Consider the following 22,964-nt stretch of genomic DNA (forward strand, 5'->3'; position numbering starts at 1 on the left):
GGGGTCAAATGAGTGGCCATTTTTGTAAAAAAAAAAAAAAAAAAAAAGTTGTAAGAAATACATAGAACTGTGTTGAAATAATGCTAATCCATTTGTGCACAGACTACTGATATTATTTGACAGTGGAAGCTATATTTTCAGAAATATTGGATTTTGAATAGCACGTGTATGTGAAAACTTTTGCTGGTGGACAGACGTGACATTACCCATGATGCTCTGGTCAGTACCAGTACTTTATTAGGAATAAACTTATATACTTACTTTTGCTAATTATTCTCTTATTCATAAATGTTAGTATTGTGGATCTAAAACAATAACAGCTGACACAAAAACACAAAATGTGGCAGTGGACGGATGTGACATGGTTGTTACAGATCCCATCATACTGATGCTCGGCAGCCATGTCACCGTTTCCACAAATGATCCCTGTGCAAAAACTAGGATCAGAATTATTTATTGTATAGTTTATCATCATACTAAAGAGTAAGTAACAATATAGAATTGTTATTTCTTTATGAAAATGCTTATTATTAGAAAACTGTTGATTTAAAAAGTGACGTGTGACATTCTTAATGTATATATTGGCGTAACATAAGCAGGATGGATCAGCACCATACTCTATATTGCAACCTGTAAAAATAAAACGTGATATGCAGTATATAATCTTGTAAGAAAAATTGGGGAATCTAAAAGAATAGAATTTTTTTTTTTCAGGTAAATTCAGTTCAAATATAACTTGGCCATTTGTGACATGAAAATATAGCATTAATTGTGATGAAATTGGACATTTTTGACCTGAAAACATAGTTCATATGACCATCAACATGTTGAACAGAACTGAAATCCTGTAAATTTGCATAACTTGCATTTACCAACACAAAGTTCCTTTGGGGATTCACTTACATTGATTTCTTATGCACAAAGACAGAAATAAGACCTCTAAGCAAATTTTAGCCAAAATATAATTATATTTGTATTAAGTTTTACACAAAGACAATCTAATCTAAATTATAGGGCAGCAACTTTCAACAGAATCTTACACTATATTTAGCTGAGGGGTATTAAAAGTGCCCAGCATGTTATGTTCTTGTAATCCAGAGTGGCCTGTGTGTTTCCAATCATCTTCCCCTCATATTTTTTACCTCCTATTTCTCCTCCTGTGCTCCTCTCACCAGAAAAGAGATGGATATGTTTGTTTGCTCTGCTGGGGTTTTAGCAGTTTCTATCTCGGCCTGCTGTGGCTTGTTGTGTCCCACTGCTCCAATGAGTGCTAACAGTATGTGCTCCACTCCTCGCAGTACAAGCACTCACCCCCTCCCACCCATTGTACACATTCTGTCGGTTAAACACAAAACACCGCAGATCGAATTCAAATCAGTGCAGCCCTTCATTTTTTCTTTCACTCACCTGCGCAAAAAACACATCGAAAACAAAGAAATTGTCATTTTGTTTGACATGTCGTGCTGTTTTCACACTTTTTATCTCCCTGTAAATGAAACACATGCGTAGTGGCACACAACTACCAACACCACGTTGCAGCTCCGTGTCTGAGATTCAGCTGGAGACACCGAAAGAATTAACACAGCAAAGATTAATCACAAAATTTATACTGTCATGCACGTATGGAAGTGTATGACATTTTGAAAGATTCCCTTTTTTTTCCTGAGAAAGCAAAACAATTCCTGGTTGAAGGCCTATGATAAATTATTAGAACACAAACAACAGCGGTGTTATTTTCCCCTGACATTATAAAACATAACCCCAGAACCTCAGCGTAGTTAGTTATACACCGCACAGAAGAAACAGACAAAACTGATATAGAACAGATATCATATAAGCCCAGAATTTAAAACAGTAAGGGGGTTATTCCTGAATAACTGAAACTGTATTTTCACTTTATCACTGAGCAGATTTGCTTTTCTCTGAGCTGTTATCTAACTAGTTCAACAGTAGCTTCCAAAATCTGCCAAAATGCATAGTGTCAGATCCTTAGAGTAATAATAATAATAATAATAATAATAATAATAATAATAATAATAATAATAATAATACATTTTATTCGTATAGCGCTTTTCTAGGTATTCAAGGATGCTTTACATAAAGCAGATAAAAACAGAAACCAAACATGTTAAAAACAGATAAAAAGCAGGTGCAAAAGGCAGGTATATGAATATAAAACGATTAAACATTAAAAGCAACCTTAAATAAATGAGTTTTTAAAAGGGATTTGAAGGTGTTGAGGTCGGAGCAGTGTCGGATGGTAGGTGATTGGTTTGAAACCTCTGATTTTAACCCATAAAGACCCAAACATCCACCGTCGATCAAAACCATCTACTGACTTAAACTGTTTAACACCTGTTGATCCATTAATCCTATCAATCCATGTAAATAATTGGTGTAAAATACAGTTTGTCATCTTTTCATGGTCATCAGATATGACCCATTTGGACGTTCAGAGGCTCTGTAGTGAACGTGGAAACACCGTCATCTTCAACATTAATTCACCAGTAAAACTCATGGAGTTGGATCAATGACAGTGGATGGAGACACTTGTTTTTATGTTCAGTTAATGATATATTTTGCAGAAGAACTCACATTTTTCTTCAGTTTTTTTCTGTTTCTGATATAATAAACTTTGAATTAACTCTGAGCTTTAATGAAGAGCTACAGGACGAGTGAATTAAATATAAGAAAATTCATGATTTACACTGAAAAATGCAAAATACAGAGGATGATAGCATGAAAAATGGTGATAAATCACTTAAAAAAAGATTAAATATAGAGAAAAATTCAGTCGGGAACTGACACAAAAGTAGCACTGGGTCTTTATGGGTTAATACTAAATATCTGCAATTTAGCACAGCTCTTTGGTGACAGAGTGGCTGTCTAGGTCTATTCTGCACTGGTAGAGGCAGGGGGAGACCGTGGTAATGTTGAATAATGGGGGCTTTTATTTCCTTCTTCAGAAGCAGCTGCATATACATACGTCTGTGCTGCTGCTGTAATAACACACCTGTTTACTTGCACTGTAACTGACATGTGCATCAGCTCTAAGCACTGGCATCATAGCACATCAAATGAACTATAACCCCCGACCCCACTGCCAAGTCGGTACACATCACACATGATGGAACCCACCTAGAGAACAGCTTGAGCCTGTAACAATAGTTTTAGTCAAATAGGAACGGTAAAACAAAAAAAAAAAAAAAGAAAATCTCATATCGTAAATCTACTAAAAAAAAAAAAAAAAAAAAAAAAAAGGGAACTCCTGGTTTTGTGCAAACATCTATACATTTACATGCAGTGTTATTGCTAGAATTATTACTATATATGAAAAAAAAAATAAAACAGGTGGTGCCAGGCACAACAAACCCCATTGCTCACAGATATTTTATCTATTTTAAGTAAATGGGAAGATTTAAAAAATTTATTAAAAATTTGTACTTTGACCTACTTTTCCCAAAATATAATGAGATCCATTCTGGGCCACTGGCAATATATGGAGTCAATTTGGTATGAATTCAACCAATAATTTTGCTGCTACAGACATGAAATTTTGCCCATTATAAGTAAATGGGGAAAAATAAATAGATTAATAAAAAATTGGAAACTTTGACCTACTTTTTCCAAAATGTAATGACGTCTATTCTAGGTCACTGGTAATCTATAAACCCCATTTGGTATGAATTCACCCAATAGTTTTGCTGTAACAGACATTTGAAATTTTGTCCATTACAAGTAAATGGAAAAATTAAAAAAAGATTTAGAAAATGTATTTAAAAAAATGTAACTTTGACCTACTTTTCCCAAAATGTAATCAGATCTATTCTGGGTCACTGGCAATCTATAAACCTAATTTGGTATGAATTCAACCAATAGTTTTGCTGCTAGAGTGTTCACAAACAAACAAACTGAACCAAAAACAATATCCCTTGCCTCCCCTTCGGGGGGGTGGGGTAATACAAAACTACTGTGTTCCATATCTGGGTTTTGTGGTTAACACAAGGTTCAGAAACACATTTCAGCTGAAGTAACCTGAGATACCAAATCTTCTTTACCCAATAAAGGAATATATTTGTCCACTTGTATAATAAAAAGCATAAATAGGAATAATGAACCACTGTTACGATCAGATTCTGAAACTTTAGAAAGGCATTGGCTGGCAACTTTTTATCTTTTCAGCATGCAGCGTGTGTGTCCTGTTATGGTGAAGCTCTACCAAATGCTATTCTCTAAGCGGCCAATTCTACTACCTCCATTAATTTTCTATGAGGACTGAACAATTTTCTGCACAGTGCAGTAGTTTACACTGCTGGGACACTGACAAAAGAAACTCTGCCCAGGGTAAGAAGGGTAATATTGCTGTGCCAGGGCCAAAAAAAGTCTGATTTATGTGTTCAGTAGACTCTTCTCATTGCATTTTCTTCACATCCATGTCTTGTGGACTTAATTTTACAGCTATCTGTGAATATCCCAACGTTAATTAACTTTGCCCAAAAGTGATGCACTGCGCAGACACATCTGTGCCCAAATTCATCATGAATTCATCACTTTGTGTTATAGGGTCACAGGAGGAAGAGAAACACGGGTCAAACTGACAATTAAAAATGTCCTTCTTACTTTTAAAGCCCTCTTGTGAAATACAACAGATTGTCATAATGTAAGAGAATAATTAATTTGATGCATCGATTTTAGGAGCTCTTTCTACACATCATCTTGTCTCTCTGGGGCTGTGTGCCAGTTCTGTGTAAGTTCCCCTCTCAGGGATAAATAAAATTAAATAATGTCAACATCGTCAATATTTACAGCTTGTCATTTCAGTTGTGAGCATATACAAAACTAATTGTAGAGCAGTGCAGCTATTTCTTTTTTCCGCTTTAGTGAAACGTCTGATATTGTAAATTTGTCACCACAGGCTTGAATGCGAATATCAGGATTTTATGTATTCCTTCAATTAAAATGACATTGCTGTGGTATCCTTCTGCGCTAAAGTGGCCTGTAAATGAAGGTTATTTCTGGATGTTTATAATATTATTGCTTTGTGGAGTTAAAATACAAAACAGCTCTTTGAAAAATGCAACAAATGACATCTCTGTTAAATGTATTAATTGTTTTTATAATGAAACAACTCACTTGGCAAAATGCCTTTGTTGAATGTCTAATTTTGGTAATGTATCCTTTTAACTTTTTGCACATTAGCCCATGCTGATTAATTAATAGCCAGTGGCAATCCTTTCACCATTTGTGCTCCACTAAAACGCTGGCTTGCAATACTAATTTTGCAATATTGACTAATTATGCCAGGAATGAAAGATATCCTCTTCCTCTGAAGGTGAAAATCAACAGTAGCAACAACTTTTTCTCCACTCACTCATATTATAACAGGAACACATTTACCAACACCCATTCAGAACAGCCAACATAATGAGATAAACCAACACATTTCAATTGCTTGATTTAATTTCTCGCATTCCTTTGTTTCAGCTAGTTCGCTGTCACAAACGTACGCTAAAACATTTTTTTTTTTTTTATCTCCAGTGTATTTTATTTGCTTCTTAGACAGAAATGGAAAATGCAGTAACAGTATTAATCTGGCATGTCTGATTTGAAAATTAATGGGATTAAACATGAGGAATGTGGCATCATTGAGCAGAAAAAAGAAAGAAAGAAAGAAAGAAAGAAAAAGATCTGTCTCTCATAATTATCTGCCAAAATTTCAGCTCTATTAACAAGTTAAATCTAGAAATGCACAGGCACAGCCAAATAATTGGTGTGTGTAAGTGTGTTTGTGGATGTAAACTCTGGCCCATAACACTGAGCAGGAGTTTGTCAGAAACAACTTCAAGAGCTTAGGTGTAAAAACAACTTAAAGCAGTAAGGTCATGTAAGGGAATTTAATAAGTGAATTTTAATTAAAGCTGTTAATGGGGATCAAACACAATGGAGTGTTGTTTACCACTCAGTGTCCCTCTGGTTGTTGTGTCTGTCATTTTTAACAGGTGCAGCTGCGTTTAAGAAATATCCTTTACTTTTTTGTCGAGTACACGCAGGATATTAAAATGAGGGACAAACATGCATTAGGATTTCTTGAGTTTAGCTTGTCTTCCTTTAGCATCCATCAATCACATCAAGGGAATTATTTCTCTCTTTCCTTCTGGGATTTTTTTTTTGTTTTTGCTGTTTTGCATCACTAATTTCTATCTAAAATAACCTGACATTTTTAACATGCAAATCTGCTGTCTGTGTGATTTGCCTGATAAATAAAAATACTAGCTTCAAGTGAATATCAAAGCGGTATCATTTTCACATTCATGCATATGCAGGATAAACAGTTTCTGCTGTCTTTGTGTGGTACAGTCTATGGGTACACTTTATAACACACCGTCAGCTGTCAATATGAAGCTTTTATTTCTGCCAAACAAATAAAACAAACCAGTAACAGACCACTGATGCAGCCCTTATATATGGATCATGTGTGTTCTTTTATTAACCCTTAGGGCACTGGTTCCCAACCTTTTTTGGCTCGTGACCCCATTTTAACATCACAAGTTTTTGGCGACCCCAGATATTCAAAATGGAGATTTTTTTTTTTTTTGCTAAAATTTATTTGTTTTTGATCATGTAAATGTTTGCTATACTCAAATAAATGTTTATTTTAGAGGGCATTTAGTCTATATAATGTATATTATTATGGACGTTTCCTTGGTCAGGATATGTACAGTCAGTCCAGCTTGGATTTACAAGGCTGACAATTAATACTGAACAAACATTAACTCAAACTATGAATTATGAAAGAGCTGCAGCATCTGAAACTGACCACAATGAACATTTGAAAGATAAACAGTACCACAGTGTACGGATGACATCCAGATATACTGCTCCTTTAACTCCTCTGAGCCCCACAAACTGAGTTCCTTAATCAACTGCTTGTCAGAGCTGAAGCAGTGGCTAAATGATAACAGCCTCCAGCTTAACTCCAGCAAAACACAGACCCTCATCATTGCCCCGGATAGTGCAATCCCAGGGATCAAACATCACCTTGGAGACCTGAGTTCCTCGGTAAAGACAAAACTGAGGAATCTGGGTGTCATCTTTGACCAGGACATGTCTTTAGAATTCTACTCCAAACACCTAGTCAAAAACTGTTTCTTCCACCTACGCAACATCTCCAAACTCAGATCTATGGTGTCCACAAATGAGCTCGAGATGATCGTTCACGCTTTCGTATCTTCTCGCTTAGACTACTGCAACAGCCTGTTTACATGCTTAAACAAGAAGGAGCTGGCCTGTCTACAGTTTGTCCAGAACTCTGCTGCCAGGCTCCTGACCCGCACAAACAGGAGAACCCACATCACTCCCATCCTTAAATCTCTCCACTGGCTCCCTGTTCTATATCGTCTTCATTTCAAAATTCTTGTGCTAACTTTCCGGGCCCTACATGGCCAGGCCCCTGCATACATTGCTTCCCTGATCCAGCCCTACAGCTCGACTCGTAGCTTGAGGTCTTCAGGACAGTACCTGCTGATGGTTCCACGGACCTGTTTTAGCACACGCGGTGACAGGTCTTTTAAAGCTGTGGCACCACGTCTATGGAATGACCTGCCTCTACACCTACGGTCCATGGACTCTGTAGAGAGCTTTAAGAAACACCTTAAAACCCTCCTGTTCAAAAAGGCTTTTTAGTCTCCCACCTGACCCAGGACCACCACAGACTGATTACACTCTATGTATTCATCATAACGTACTCCATGTGTCATCCCCCCCCCAGTCTCTCTATATCTCTATCGCTCTCTCTTTTCTCCTCCTTTACTCTCTCTCTCTCTCTTTAACCCCAACTGGTCAAGGCAGACAGCCATCCTTCAGGAGTCTGGGTCTGCTCGAGGTTTCTGCCCGTTAAAGGGAAGTTTTTCCTCGCCACTGTCACCAATCACAAGTGTTTGCCCCTGAAGGATTCTGTTGGGTCTCTGTAAACTTAATTTGATTCTGATTTGAATTGATAAAGCACTTTGTGACTCTGTCTGTGAAAAGTGCTCTATAAATAAAATTTAGAATTTATTTAGACAGTGCTTCAGTTTCAGCTTCACAGTTTGTCATGTCTTTTATGGATTAGGATTGTCTCTCTCAACTCACTAGATATTTTTTATTGGTATTATTTTTCTTTTAAATTTTCGATCAATTACTAGAAATTTCCGGTGACCCCATTTGAATTCCAGGTGACCCCACATGGAGTCGTGACCCCAAGGTTGAAAAACACTGCCTTAGGGTTCCACAGACACGGCCCCGTGACTGAATCACAGAACATTTTCAAAAAGTCATAGCGTCAGAAGTCGGTCACATAGACCGCTGGGGACAACTGCATGTGAAAGTGTGGACTGGAAACACTCTCCCACTTTTTAGTTGATGTTGATAGAGCAAATACAACTGGAGATATGATGGTTTGAAACCAGAGCAAACAAACGTGAGTAAAAGTATAAAAATGGGGGGGGGGTGTTATATTTCTGACCATATCTTTGTCATTTTTTGTCCTTTTTCAAAATGGAAAAAACTGGCCCAATCTGTGGATTCTAATCCACAGACTACATTAGTATTACGGTAAGGGTGAGAATGACCCCCACCTGAACCGGATGTGGAAACTGGGATGACTGGGGGTGAGAAAACTGGAGAAAACGCCTATGTAAAGATATGCTTTTATGTCAAATATTTGAGAATAGTTTTAATTTATTACAATTCTAATCTTATATACGTAATATTTGGAACCGATATTCACTTTTAAAGTCTTTGAAAAGGTTCGTTAAGCATCTTTGTGTTAATTATGCAATAAATTATATATATTTTTCAAATACAATTTTATATTTTTTGTGTGTCTTTTGGCCTTTTATGTTGATATAGTAGGTTAAAGTGAAAAAATAATAAGCAGATGAAATAGATGAAGTTGTGCTGAAAAAAAAGATACCAAACATGGGTATAGTAAACATTTCTTTATATAGTATGTAAAGGCAAAATCAAAAGTGCTCAAAAATGGCCAAAACAGGCACAGACCCCAAAGGGTTAAAAATAGAGCAATGAAGGAATTCCCTCTTTGTGCTGTGGTCACATGGGACTTTATTTTTGGAAAAGCATTCATGACAGTCAATGGTAACCCCACTGATCCCATTTAAAATGCCCACTACAATCAGTTCCACATATGTTGTTTGTCTGTATAAAATATAATTCCACAAAGCAAGAAAGTCACAGTTGTAAAAGTAGTAAAGTATTATCCAGTTACCTAGAGATGGCTCTTATGTGATGTACATCAACACCAGAGCAACTATCACCTCTTTGTATTTCACCTTATTCTTCAAGAACAATGTGAAAAAATATTTCAAAAGGTGGAAATTATTACAGGTTTAGTCATTATGAAGTTGCAAAGATGTCTTCAGACCGATCAGAATGGAATGTTGGAAAAAGAAAGTTGCCTTTACGTCAAATATACAATGTTCAAATGTGTAGTCTTTCTATATATGTACTGTGTTTTAACAGTTTAGCAAAAAAAACATGACTTTCTTGACTTGTAAAATTACAATGGAATTAAATTTACAGGCATCATTTGTGTAAATACATTTTTAATGTCCTATAAAACACAACCAGAACCGATAGTATTTCACCTTTCTGTTTTCTCTTGTAAAATAGTATAATTACTCCACACCCCAAAGGAGAGGCAAGGGGTTTTGTTTTTGGTTCAATTTATTTGTTTCTTTCTTTGTTTCTTTTAATTATTAACACTTTAGCAGCAAAACTATTGGTTGAATTCTTAACAAAATTGGGTTTATAGATTGCCAGTGTCCCAGAATAGATCGGATTAAATTTTAGGGAAAGTAGGTCAAAGTTCAAATTTTTTACGATTTTTTTTTTATCTTGTTTTTTTCCCCCATTTACTTTTTATGGGCAAAATTTCACACGTCTGTAGCAGCAAAACTATTTGTTGAATTCATACCAAATTGGGTTTATTGACTGCCAGTGATCCAGAAAAGATTTCATTACATTTTGGGAAAAGTAGCTCAAAGTTACATTTTTTATGAATTTTTAAATATTTTTTTTTCTCCCATTTACTTATAATGGGTGAAATTTCAAATGTCTGTAAAAACATCCATTTTGTTTCAATTTACTTCAAACATGGCATCAGCTGGACCGATGCCAAAATAAGCTACGATACGTGCGAGGGGCGGGGTTTGTTGTGCCTGCCACCACTTGTTTATGATGCCAACACACACCTTTCTTTGTCCATATGTATCTCCCCCATGTTATTCTTAAATGTGTAGACTGATAATTAAGAATCACATGTCCTTCATATGATTAACCCTTTCATCCATAGTGGTCACTACAGTGGACAGCTATTCTACAGCTGTTCTCTTATTGTATTTTCAAGGATTTTATTATTTTAGTTCCATATCAGCCAACACGGTGGACACTTAAGCATCATCCCATACACTGCAATTCATACCATTACTGTAACTTTGCTGTTGATAAACCTGATGTGCAGTAATATGTTTGAGTGTAAATCAGGTACTTGTTATTGTTGTTAGACTGTCAGGAACATTACGTTTTTTTGTTTTGTTTTTTTTGCATATAATCTCCATAAAGTGAGTAATAACTAGTTTTAGAGTTTGTTAAAATGTGACAAAACATCGTATTAACAATATTTTAAAAATGATTTCATAGTTTTCACACAGTGTATCAGTAAATACATATTTCTTTGCTTCAAAAATTAAACACATGGTGTCCAGCTGAGTGAACATTTTTGCAACTCCATGAAAAATAGGTCCATAAAAAACAATTTCAATCGCTTTTTTTTTTTTTCATGCCTAAAGAGGAATTAAAACACTCAGGAAAAAAAAAAAATCTCAATTAAATTTCTCATAATTCATGCATCACAGAGTTAAAAGTCCATTACAGAGAGAACACATATTTTTAAGAGACAATACTAATCTTTTTATCAACAGCTTTAGCTTTTACCGACTGTAACAAACTCAGCTGAAGGAATCCATATCTCTTCCCTCAAAAGAGTATCTTGCATGATTTTATCCTGTTTTTCCTTGAAACAACAGCCAACACACAGCACAGCTTAGGACATCCATTACCGATGATGTAAATCTTGGCCATTTTTTCCCCCATTCTTTCTGAGTTTTTCCGTTGGTTTCATAGGAAAACTTCACATAGTCTATTTTGCATTCTTGCAGGATGACATTCATGCTACACAAAGGACATAGGTACACATACACACGACTGTTTACCAGATGTACGTGAATGCACGCTTTATTGTGGATAAAGAGAGAGAGACTGATTGAGACAGATGAATAACAGAGAAGGGAGATGATAACAGAGGTCCAGCCGTGTGTCTGTCATTCAGATAGAAATTAAGTTGAAATAGTATAATGACAAAGTACTTGTTCTGTAAATGCAGTGTAATCACACAGCACTGTGATTCTTCGTCCACTTCACTTTGGAGTACCCTTTCAAGCCCTGGGCGTTCCAAATAACTCTAGTCTCAGCCTTGAGCTCAGGGTATTTGTTTCCGCTGAGAGCACCTCTTCCCTTTTTTTTTTTTTTAAGTTTACTGAGATGAAGAAACATTTTCCTTGAAGTAGTCAAGGTAATTGCATAGTTCATTCACCATTCATAGTGTCTGGATCATTGCTAGCAAGATGATATCACTTTGTTGCATTGTATGTGTCAACTAAGAACTTCTTTAGTACTAAACCACTCACTCACACACACACACACACACACACACACACACACACACACACACACACACTAGACTCTACAACTTGACTTTTTCTGTTTGAAATCATTGCCAGTTAAATAGGACAAGAGTGCCAGCTAATAACCTCCTTTATGATGCAGTCACTGACTCAATTGTGCCTTGGATGTATAAAAGTAACAAATGAGAGGCAATTCATAAAAGCAGGTGGCTTAGTCAATTTCAGGGTCAAGTAGCATCTTTAGAAAACTTATCCAGAGCATGAACAGAATATTTGTTAGTGTGACCGCACTCTAACACGCTGTATTTACAGGTGGTTTGTTATTTGTTTAACTCAGATGCATTTCTATGCTTTTGTATTCCAATGTACTGCTATTATGATGTTATGAGATACTATATTTTTTCTTAGTTACAGGTTAGAAATAAGAGAGAATAAAGATTTGAACTTCATTTACTTTTCTTTCGTTCTGTTTTCAGGAGGTAGGAAGCTGAAATAATTTGTCATTTTTTTTAGTTGTGTAGTTATTTTTTACCTCCGCCAAGGAGGTTATGTTTTCATCGGGGTTTGTTTGTTTGTTTGCCTTTTAGCAAGATAACTCAAAAAGTTATGGAAGGATTTTGATGAAAGTTTCAGGAAATGTTGATACTGGCACAAGGAACAAATGATTAAATTTTGATGGTGTTTGGGGGGTAGGGGTGGGACTGATCTGCCTTGGCGGAGGTCTGCGCTCTCCAAGTGCTTTCTAGTTTAGATATGCAAGATTTGTTGGTCTTCTTACTTTAGCCAGGGAAGCCACAGCACCCGAGTCAAACAAAAGCCATTAGGAGTTGGAAAAATACTGAACATTTATTCTTTTATGCACCAACAAAAATACAACAAACCAGCTGCATCTTCCCCCTTCACAGGCATCAGGGAGAAAAAAAAAATGAAGAACATTTACAAGTCTGTAGACCCCCTTTAAATAGGCCTGGCCCACTCCACCACCCTCTCATCCACAGGTGAATCCAGTACAGACTAGTTTTCAAGCCTGAAACAAACATCCATCCCACTTAACCCCATCTACAAACACAAACCTAAATATCAACCTTAGTATTTAAATTAATGTATTATCTCTAAAAAAAAATGTACCCCTTGTGATAACTTTAATCCTTTCCTTCCCTGCTACACCTCCCCTCCCTTTGGGCTCCATGGTCTGGCCTGATCAGGCCGATCGTCTGCACCTGGTGAGACTCCGGTGGCTGAATGATCTGGACTGATCAGGCAGATCTTTTACACCTGCTTGCACTCACATGGGCATGCTTCCATGTGAGTGCCCCACCCGCTGACCTCAAAAGGAGAGAGAGAAAACAAAATGAGCCAACTTTAAGTGAAGACAAACTAAATAGGTACCATCTTAGATGTCAACACAAAAAGTGGTCATCAATAAATTAAAGGATTAAATACCAATATTGAATAACTAAATACACTGAACAAAAATATAAACGCACCACTTTTGTTTTTGCTCCCATTTTTCATGAGCTGAACTCAGAGATCTAAAACTTTTTGTGTACACACAAGGTTTATTTCTCTCAAATATTGTTCACAAATCTGTCTAAATTTGTGTTAGTGAGCACTTCTTCTTTACTGAGATAATCCATCCACCTCGCAGGTGTGGCATATCAAGATGCTGATTAGACAGCATGATTTTTGCACAGGTGTGCCTTAGGCTGGCCACAATAAAAGGCCACCCCAAAATGTGCAGTTTTATCACACAGCACAATACCACAGATGTCACAAGTTTTGAGGGAATATGCAATTGGCATGCTGACTTCAGGAATCTCCACCAGAGCTTTTGCCTGTGAATTGAATGTTCATTTCTCTGCCATAAGCCATCTCCAAAGCTGTTTCAGAGAATTCATGAAGAAGACTGTGCGAGGAAAATGGTGGTCACACCAAATACTGACTGGTTTTCTGACCCCCCTGGACCACCCAATACAGTAAAAGTGCACATTTTAGAGTGGCCTTTTATTGTGGCCAGCCTAAGGCACACCTGTGCAATAATCCTGCTGTCTAATCAGCATCTTGATATGCCACACCTGTGAGGTGGATGGATTATCTCAGCAAAGGACAAAGGAGAAGTGCTCACCAACACAGATTTAGACAAATTTATGAACAATATTTGAGAGAAATAGGCCTTTTGTGTACATAGAAAAAGTTTTAGATCTTTGAGTTCAGCTCATGAAAAATGGGAGCAAAAACAAAAGTGGGGCATTTATATTTTTGTTCAGTGTAGGTGCAAATACAAATACTAAATGATTAAACTAAATGGGTGTGAGGTGGATGGGATACACCTGGTTAGTGAGGGGGGTCACTACAGCTCCCTCACAAGATAATATTTTACTTTTATTCTCTGTACATTAACAGGAATGTCTGTACTAGTTTTAATGCATTTAAGTGGAATTATTGGTTGCTTTTGTTGTATGCCATCCTAACAAAGAGACTGATTTCATTCTAAATGTACGGGACAATAACACATCAGTGTTTCCATCAATACATGTCGCATACAACATAATGAACCAGATGAGAATGAGATAAAAGATTTAACAGGACAAAACTGACACAAACAATCTGTCATGTTTAGAGACTCTACAGCAAATTTTATACTTCTAGTACATTTTAGAAGCTGTACATTTATTTATTTATTTTTTTCACATGTTCATGGACATAAAATACAATAAACAATACAGCTAGCCCAGTTGAAGGTTACAGTATTCAACAAAAGATATCCATAAATAATACAATTAAAGGAAAATAAGGGAATCACATGACCATTTCATCACTGATGTCTGTTTATAAATCCAATCCATTTGTCCCATTTTCTATCAAACTTGTACATTCATACTTTTACCAGAGTAAAGACACAGTACTTCTACTTCTACCTGAATATGTAATTCTGCTTGAATATGGAAAATGGATAGATATCAGCTCTGAAATTTTTATTGTTATCATTATATTTGTCCAAACAAATGTACCTTTAGTTGTACCAGATGTTAAAATGAACAAGCAATTGAAGAAAACAAGGGGTGGTGTAATATTTTTTTCCGCGACTGTTTATACAGAGGAAATATGGAAAAAAGGCAGTCGACTGTCAGACTACATCAAACATCTAATCTGAATGTCCTGGTTAGTGTTAGGATCAAAGTTTTTTATTGTGTAGAGTCACTCTTATGTTGAAGCTTTTTGCCAGAAATGAAAAACATTATTCACACTCTCTTGCTTTCTAATGAATTCTAAAGATGTGCTTTTATAATAAACTAAATCAATACAGAACAGAGTGTTTTTTTTTTTGTTTTTTTTTTCTTTTTCTTGAGGATAATCCTGCCACAGTTCAGCTGCTTCCTGCCTTTTTTAGAAGCCTGTGGGGTTTGAGATTGCAGCCTATCAGGTTTAAGCTAGAGTTTGGTGAACTTTTGTATGGGAGGTCACACTCAGCTAATCCAATTTGTAATCAAGGCTTTCTTCTTTCTCAGGTCCAGAAAAGGACCATGTTGTCTTTGGAGCAATCACAATCACAGTGTATCGCCTGAGGTCGAGCTGCGTAGAGTTATTTAGTGTATTAAGTATGCCTGTTTGCTTTTCAGACTCACCATGCTTTGATGATTAGCCCATGGCTTTGTTTTCATGTCAAGGCTGTGTTTTTGTCAAGGCATGGTTGTAGAAGTTGTAGAGATGGTGCGATAACTGCTTTTGTTTAGATGTTTGGATTAGGGCTGGAAGAGATAAATGGAAGAGCTCTTGTTGTTTCCAATTGATTTATTCTATGTTTTTGCTTAAGCCACAGCAAAACACGCTGCCTTTAAGTCTTATCTGAAGATACAACTCTTAACCTAATGCATGAAATTTCACTTTTTCCTGCCATTAGAATGATTAAACCATCTCAGCGTGTTTGTCCTTCTTGTCTCCTCTCGTTCTCTCGTTCTCTCTTTTCCTCTGACTCACTCTGCAGCCCCTGCAGAGCCACTGCTGTGCAAGTTTGCTGACGGAGGCCAGAAGAAGAGGCAGACCCAGGTCAAATATCCCCAGAATGGCCGACCATGGACAAGAGAAGGAGAGGTGAGGCTTATGAGTGTATTTAATCATCAAAAAAGTCAAATACATAAATCATAACCACCCATATCCATCAGCAGAAACACTTGAACTGTCTCTCTCAACCTCTAATGTCTAACAAAAAAACACAACAGCTCTCAGCAAAAATGTTTCCTCACAATGGTTTTATCCCACAGTGACAATCAACACTGTCTCATAGAGGTTATACCCGTAGACTGTTTAACTAAATTGTGGTTGCAATTACTGTAAAGTTGTTCAAAACATACTGCCACCCACATTTCATTTTGTGTCAATATAATAATGTTGTTTACTGTTTACTAGCACAATTGGTAAAAAGAAAAAACAGTGATCTGCACAACTTTATCTGCATATTACATCATATTAAGGTTAGTTAGGGTTAGGAAACATGGGTTTGTTCAATACACAAATGTTTTCTAATGCTATCCAAAGTGCTTTTATTGTCCAACCTCTGAGAGACAAAGGGTGTTTTCACACAGCGTACTCCAGTTTGTCCCACAGATGTTGTGTTCATGCACCTGTACCGTGGCCTGAGTACGAATGGGTGTTACAGAGCCCAAACAGTAGGAGTTGGTGTGGAGGGAATTCTGTTGCTATCCTACAAACATGGAAATCAGAAGAAGACAAACCCTTACCTATCTGTTAGCTTGTTTGAGGCAAAGAGAAGAAGAGTGACCTACGTTGTCCCTGATATATCACTGAGTGGTTTGGTCGATAAGATGAGCCCATGCGCCGAGGATCCAAGGCTTTTTCAGGAGACAACAGGAACGCTGTCTATGGTCTCATGGTAATTAACCCACTTCCGTTGTCAGAGTGGTGATTAGGTCACCTCGGGACTCGGGCACAGATCGCATTCACACAACAACGTACTGTGCTGGAAAACCGGCAGTACGGACCCAGGACTACCTTCTCAGCTCGAGCACAGAACGGTTGCATTCACATGGATAAAATTAAGCAGACTCGAGGGTCCAGCGTACTCGGATACATACTCAAGTACGCTGTATGAAAACGCCCAAACAATAGTTAACATCTTTTTCTACATATAGAGCGGAAAAGAATGAAGTTAACAAAACCTGAAAACTTAAAAGCCTTTAATGACTACAATTTGGTAGATCCACAAAACCTATTGAACCTTTTCCTATTCAGGTGTGTCAGAAAAGAATGATAATAACTGGATCAAAATTGCCTATATTAAGTGCAGTTGTACTCTGGTTGACTTTACTGTAGCCTCATAGTTCACGTCCGCTGCCGCACTACAGGGAACATTACAGAGGGCCAAAAGAGTCATTCTTTTCATATACTTTAAAAATCTGGCTGATGTTTCCTCTGACATCAGGTCCTTTTTTACATTTTATAACAGAGTTTTAAAGGCTTGACAGGGCCCCCTGCGGGGTCATTATCAGTTTTCATTTCCAATAGCACATTGTAGGCCAAATCAGAGATGCTGCTGACAGTATGAAAGCTGGCAAATATAAAGGTTGTTAGATTTAAAATATAAGGTTTCTGCAAGACCCCAATGCCAAGTTGTTTTTCTTTTGTTGAAACTCCCACCTCCAGTCTGTCATCTCCAAACGAAATGAAACCTTGTACAGCAGATTGAAAGCAGATTGACTGTTGCACAATGTAGAGTTCAGAAGTTGCTGGTGTCGATACCAAAGCTTTAATTTACAGAACAAGGGAAAGTGAATAATAATGTTGCCACCCACACAATGAGTGCACTTTTTAACAATTTCCCAACATTCATATTACATTGAGGTTGAGACAGAGCAGAGTGGTAAAGTGAAATGAAATGGAGAAGCTGAAACTGAGCCACCACAACAATTACAGGATGACAAATCCACAGTGTGTGTGTGTGTGTGTGTGTGTGTGTGTGTGTGTGTGTGTGTGTGTGTGTGTGTGTGTGTGTGTGTGTGGATCAGGCACAGATTGCAGGTTAGTTTTTATTTATGAGAGCATGAAGTCAGCTCTATGCTAACTTTACTTTAGAGGCTCTTTGAATTAGCGAGTCTGTTTGTACCACCTTGTCATCAGCGGTGAAATGTCTGAAACTAAAATAAAACAATTAGCGATGCTTTCATTGGGATCTGTTACAGGTTTTAGAGCCCCATGTTTTGACATAGCTGAGGAAAGGTAACTCTTTAGTAGGGATGGGAGTCGATAAGAATTTAACGATTTCGATTCCATTATTGATTTTGCTTATCGATCCGATTCCTTATCGATTCTGATATCGATTCTCATTGAGTGAGGGAATAAAAGAGTACAGACAGGTTTGTTTGCATTAACTGTCTTTAATATTTTCATCTCTGCACAGAAAATATAGCATATACAGTATGCAGAAATAATAATAACAGATGATATTCGGGGGGGGGGGGCACCATACAGTGAAAGTGAAACTTAAGACGCTTTACTAATTCCTCTATGTCTCCCGTTTTTGTGCACCTCATTTCCTTTCTCCTACCTTCAGAAACTTTTATTTGAGGGGGCAGGACGTTTGTTGCCCGCACCAGAACCGGGCTCAGATGACGTCCTGGTGTTCACTCTGCCGCTAGATTCACAAGCGTTGCTAAGTAGCGCATTAAATACATGACATTCCTGTAAATGAATCATTCTTCAAAAATTCAAAATTTCACCCTTTTGAACAAATGGAAGCTTTGCAAGTGTTACAAGCGGCCCTGGTGTCATCATTTTGGACTGTTTCTGCCTCAACGCCATGTTGGCTACATTCTGACCAAAACAATGCAGCGTGTGTGATGTCATCACGCATGCGCAACAAAGGCAGAATAAATATCAGAATTGTTAAGCAGGCAGGCAAATGATTCCAAGGAATCGAGCTACTGGGAACTGGTTCTCAAAAAGAACCGGTTCTCGATTCCCACCCCTACTCTTTAGTGTGTGTAAGTTCTCGTTTGTCCAGGTCATCCTTCTTGGTCATATTTCTAGGTTCAACTGGACTAGTTTTTGTCCAGTTGAACCTTAAAAAACTGTCTCTGTGGTTTATGCAGTTATGAAAGCCTGGTCTGTGCAGACTGATGGACATATTGTACAGTTGTGCTCATAAGTTTACATACTCTAACAGAATATTGTGATTCTTTGGCCATTTTCCAGAGAATATGAATGATAATACAAAAACTTTTCTTTCACTCGTGGCTAGTGGTTGGGTGAAGCCATTTATCATCCAACAAATGTGTCTTTTTAAATCATACTGAATATAGAAACTATCCAAATGACCCTGATCTAAAGTTTCCATACCCTAGTTCTTAATCCTCTGTATTGGCTCCTTTAACATCAATGACAGTTTCAAGTCTTTGGTAGTAGTTGTGGATGAGGCTCTTTTTTTTCTCAGATGGTAAAGCTGCCCATTCTTCTTGGCAAAACACCTTCAGTTCCTTTAAGATTTTGGGTTTTCTTGCATGAACTGCATGTTTGAGACCTCCCCAAAGTGGCTAAATGATACTGAGGTCAGGAGACTGAGATGGTCACTCCTACACCTACACTTTTTAGCTTACAAGCCAACAGGCCATGAGCTATTGTCGTCATGCGGTGTCCGTCATCGTCGTTGTCGTCTGTCATCTGTTACAAAAATTTCAATCGTTGTCTTCACCGAAACTACAGTTCCGATTGACTTCAAACTTGGTATACAGCTTCTTTATAATGATGTCAAGAAAATTTAGTGAAATTATTTGGATCCAGATCTGATTCTGGATTTGGTGCGACTTTGAAAAATTTCCCCATTATAAGAGATAGGAAGTGGATCAATACAATAACTCAGTAAATATAAATGATATCCAGTGTAAATTTCTCCAGTCCAGCCCTGATGGGGAGATGACCAAAACATAATGGCCACATGCTGATCAGGATCTTCTTCTGGATCCGGGAACTTACAGAAAATTTATGATGGGCTCTTATGGGGAAAAATTTCAATCGTCTTCTTCTCTGAAACTACAGTTCTGATTGACCTCAAACTTGGTATACAGCTTCTTTATGATGATGTCAACAAAAGTTAGGGAAATTATTTGGATCTGGATCTGATTCTGGATTTGTTGTGACTTTGAAACATTTTCCCATTATAACAGATAGGAAGTGGATTGATACAATAAACCAGTAAGTATCAATGATATCAAGTTGGAATTTGAATTTTTTACAGGTCTGATTGGAATATGGCCAAAACATGGGCTATTTCTGTAATATAATAAGTACACATAACTGGGTGATAATAAATGGCATCTGGATACATTTCCCAAAGCTTTTAATTTGGCCGGTAAGCTACAGGGCCATTGGTCCTATTTTTTCTGCTGTTGCTAATGACAGGTGGACTTGGCCTTGTGTTTTGGGTCATTGTCATGTTGGAACATCCAAGACCATCCCATGTGCATTCTGTCAGGGAATGTAAACTTATGAGCACAACTGTATAGGGGTGAAGGTACTCTGTATATTACAACACTAAGCTCTACTATTAGTGCACATTACAGTATAATTAGAGACATACGTAGGCTGCATGACAGGTTCAGTTTGATAGTCGTCACTCTTCTCCCACTCTGTGCAGCTGTTCCTTCAGTTACCAACTCCACCTGCACCACAGTCCACCTGCTTCCAGCTCCTTTGTTCACTCCAGTATTTATAACAGCCACCCTCCCTTCCTCTTTGCAAGATATGAATCTTTTTGCAAGCTGTGTTTTTCATAGTTTGGGACTTTCTGGCCTTCTGAGTTTTACACCTGCGTGCAACTCTCTCACCTTGCAATTTGATCCAAATCACATTTTCAGATGTGAAACTTCCAAACCAAACCGCTGAACCCTAGTCTGATGAAAAGAGCTGGACTTCTGGCTAAAAATTGGTTCTAGTTTAAAAACACTTTTTTTTTTTTTTGGATGGTTTGGACTTTTGGGATCTATTACAACAATGTCAGCCATAAAACAAAAGCAGAGGAAAAAGAACTAAAAGAAGGAAAAATGAGCTTTGAAAGCAGAAAGTGGGAGTAGGTGTTTTTAAGTGGACAAATGGTCCAAAAAAGTAAAAACTTGAAAGAAAAAACACAAAAAAATCTGAAAACAGTCTAGTATTGTGCTTGAACTTGGTGCTGCTGTTACAAATGATATAATAAAGATTGTATAGTGACAAAAATAAACCTCTTTATTATTTTTTCTATTCAAATGGAAGAGTAAAACTTGATAACATGTTGATAAAAAGCTAAAAATGTCAAGTATCAGGTGGGATACCTATATGGATGATCATGACAGGATGTTCTTCAGTGCCATCGTATTGCACATTGAAATTAAAACAGACCAGATTATATGTGTAGAAAAACAGACTTTCAGGTATGGGAATATTTTTGTCCTTTTTTTGTGATTTTTGTTCAACCTCCGAGTCTGCATTCAGTCCTATTCCTGCTTTGTAGTTTTAAGACTCTAACCCATCAGTCACTAATCTGCACCATCGAAGAAATATTTTCCATGCACCTTAGAGTATATATTTTTAGATAAAAGAAACTCCAGTTCTGAAATCTTGTTGAAACCGACATTTGGATGGATCAACAAGGAACATTCGCCAAATGCAAATTTTGCCCGAGGCGAAAACAGAAATCTTTGTGTATGTGTAATTTAGGTTTAACCTTTACTACATCATTTGTTTGTTTCAGATTAGGTTTGAAAGGGAATCCAGGCAATGATTAATTTTTGCCATCATAGGTCATCAATTTCTGGCACTCCCTTGTATTGCTTTTGGAGTATATACTTATATATATATATATATATATATATATATATATATATATATACATATATTCTCCTCAATCCTGCTAAAAAAAAAGTATCATGGGGGATAAACCAAACATTGCAACAGAGTTCAGCATCAGGGCACACTTTTAACTCATGTGCCAATTTGGAAAGCAGAGCCTTATGTGGAACAAGCACAAATGACTTGTAAGCAGCAAGGGGGAGGAGAGGGGAGATAAAGGGAATATGTAGATGGGGAATAATAGATTTGAAGACTAAAAACACTATTATTGCTTCAAGACTGTACCAACAGTGCCAAGAGGGAGTCAAGTGGATGATGTTGTTTTTCAAAGCTCAGATGAGAAAAATACAGTCTCGTTCATTTTAACATACAGTGGAAAAAAATATTAGACCACCTCTTGTTTTAAGATAAGATGAGATAAGACTTTTTTAATCCCACCATGGGGAAATTTATGAGTTTACAGCAGCAATATGCAACACACCAGTGCAAAAGAAAGGCAGGTAGAAAAAATGTTCTTAAAAGTATAAAAATTGAAGTATAAAGTTTAAAGATATTTACATAGTGATTGCACATACACATGATATGATATGGGGGTGGTGGAGGGTCTTCAATTTCTTATTCATTTTAATGCCTGGTACAACTAAAGGGGATTAGCAGAGAAATATTACTACTCTTTTCCAAAGACAGTTTCAACACTTGTGAAGTTTTTCTGTTCTGAGTGAAGTAAATTGAAAATACTCTTTTATAACTTTGGAGAGAAGTTCCACAAAAAAAAAAAAAGATCTGATAAAATATAAGGATTGGAAAAAATTCAAAGACCACCCTTGTTTTCTTCAATTTCTTGTTCATTTTAATGCCTGGTCCAACTAAAGGTATATTTCTTTGGACAAATATAATGATAACAACAAAAATAGCTCATAAGAGTTTAATTTCAGAGCTGATATCTATCCATTTTCCATGTTTTCTTGATAATAACCAAAATCACTTCACTTCTTACATCAGTATCTATGGTATTGTACTGACAAAAACACTGCTTTTAGGCATTCCATGTTTTCTTTTCTGTCTGTTTTAGTCACATGATACACACAGGAGTTAGTACTTGATTGCATAACCATTATTTTTGATGACTTTGGATGGTCTAATAATTTTTTCCGCGACCGTAGTAAATGGAGACGGGCAGAAAAACATTCAGAGACAAGTTCCTTTTGAGACGGAGGAGGTGACTTAATACACTCTTGTAACTTTGACTTCATTCTCATACTGATGAATACGCAGGTTGAGTGCAAAAAGCAAGAAATCAGCTTGTAAAAATATATTGTTCTTCAGTATTAAGTGTTGGAGAATGTTTAGTAAATCATTTCAGCTGGTTTCCAATCTAAGACGCAC

General features: G+C 37.0%; 1 protein-coding gene across 5 annotated transcripts in view; it reads left to right on the plus strand.

The window, feature by feature from the left end:
- LOC115435711 (RNA-binding motif, single-stranded-interacting protein 3) overlaps positions 1-22,964 on the plus strand; it is a 238,765-nt gene that overhangs the window by 178,236 nt on the left and 37,565 nt on the right. For all 5 annotated transcript variants that reach the window (XM_030158306.1, XM_030158309.1, XM_030158307.1 and 2 more), the window contains exon 7: positions 15,727-15,833. In XM_030158306.1, coding sequence (XP_030014166.1) covers positions 15,727-15,833 — 107 coding nt within the window. The remainder of the gene's footprint in view (positions 1-15,726; positions 15,834-22,964) is intronic.

Source organism: Sphaeramia orbicularis, chromosome 16 (assembly GCF_902148855.1).
Source record: "Sphaeramia orbicularis chromosome 16, fSphaOr1.1, whole genome shotgun sequence".
Taxonomy (NCBI): domain Eukaryota; kingdom Metazoa; phylum Chordata; class Actinopteri; order Kurtiformes; family Apogonidae; genus Sphaeramia; species Sphaeramia orbicularis.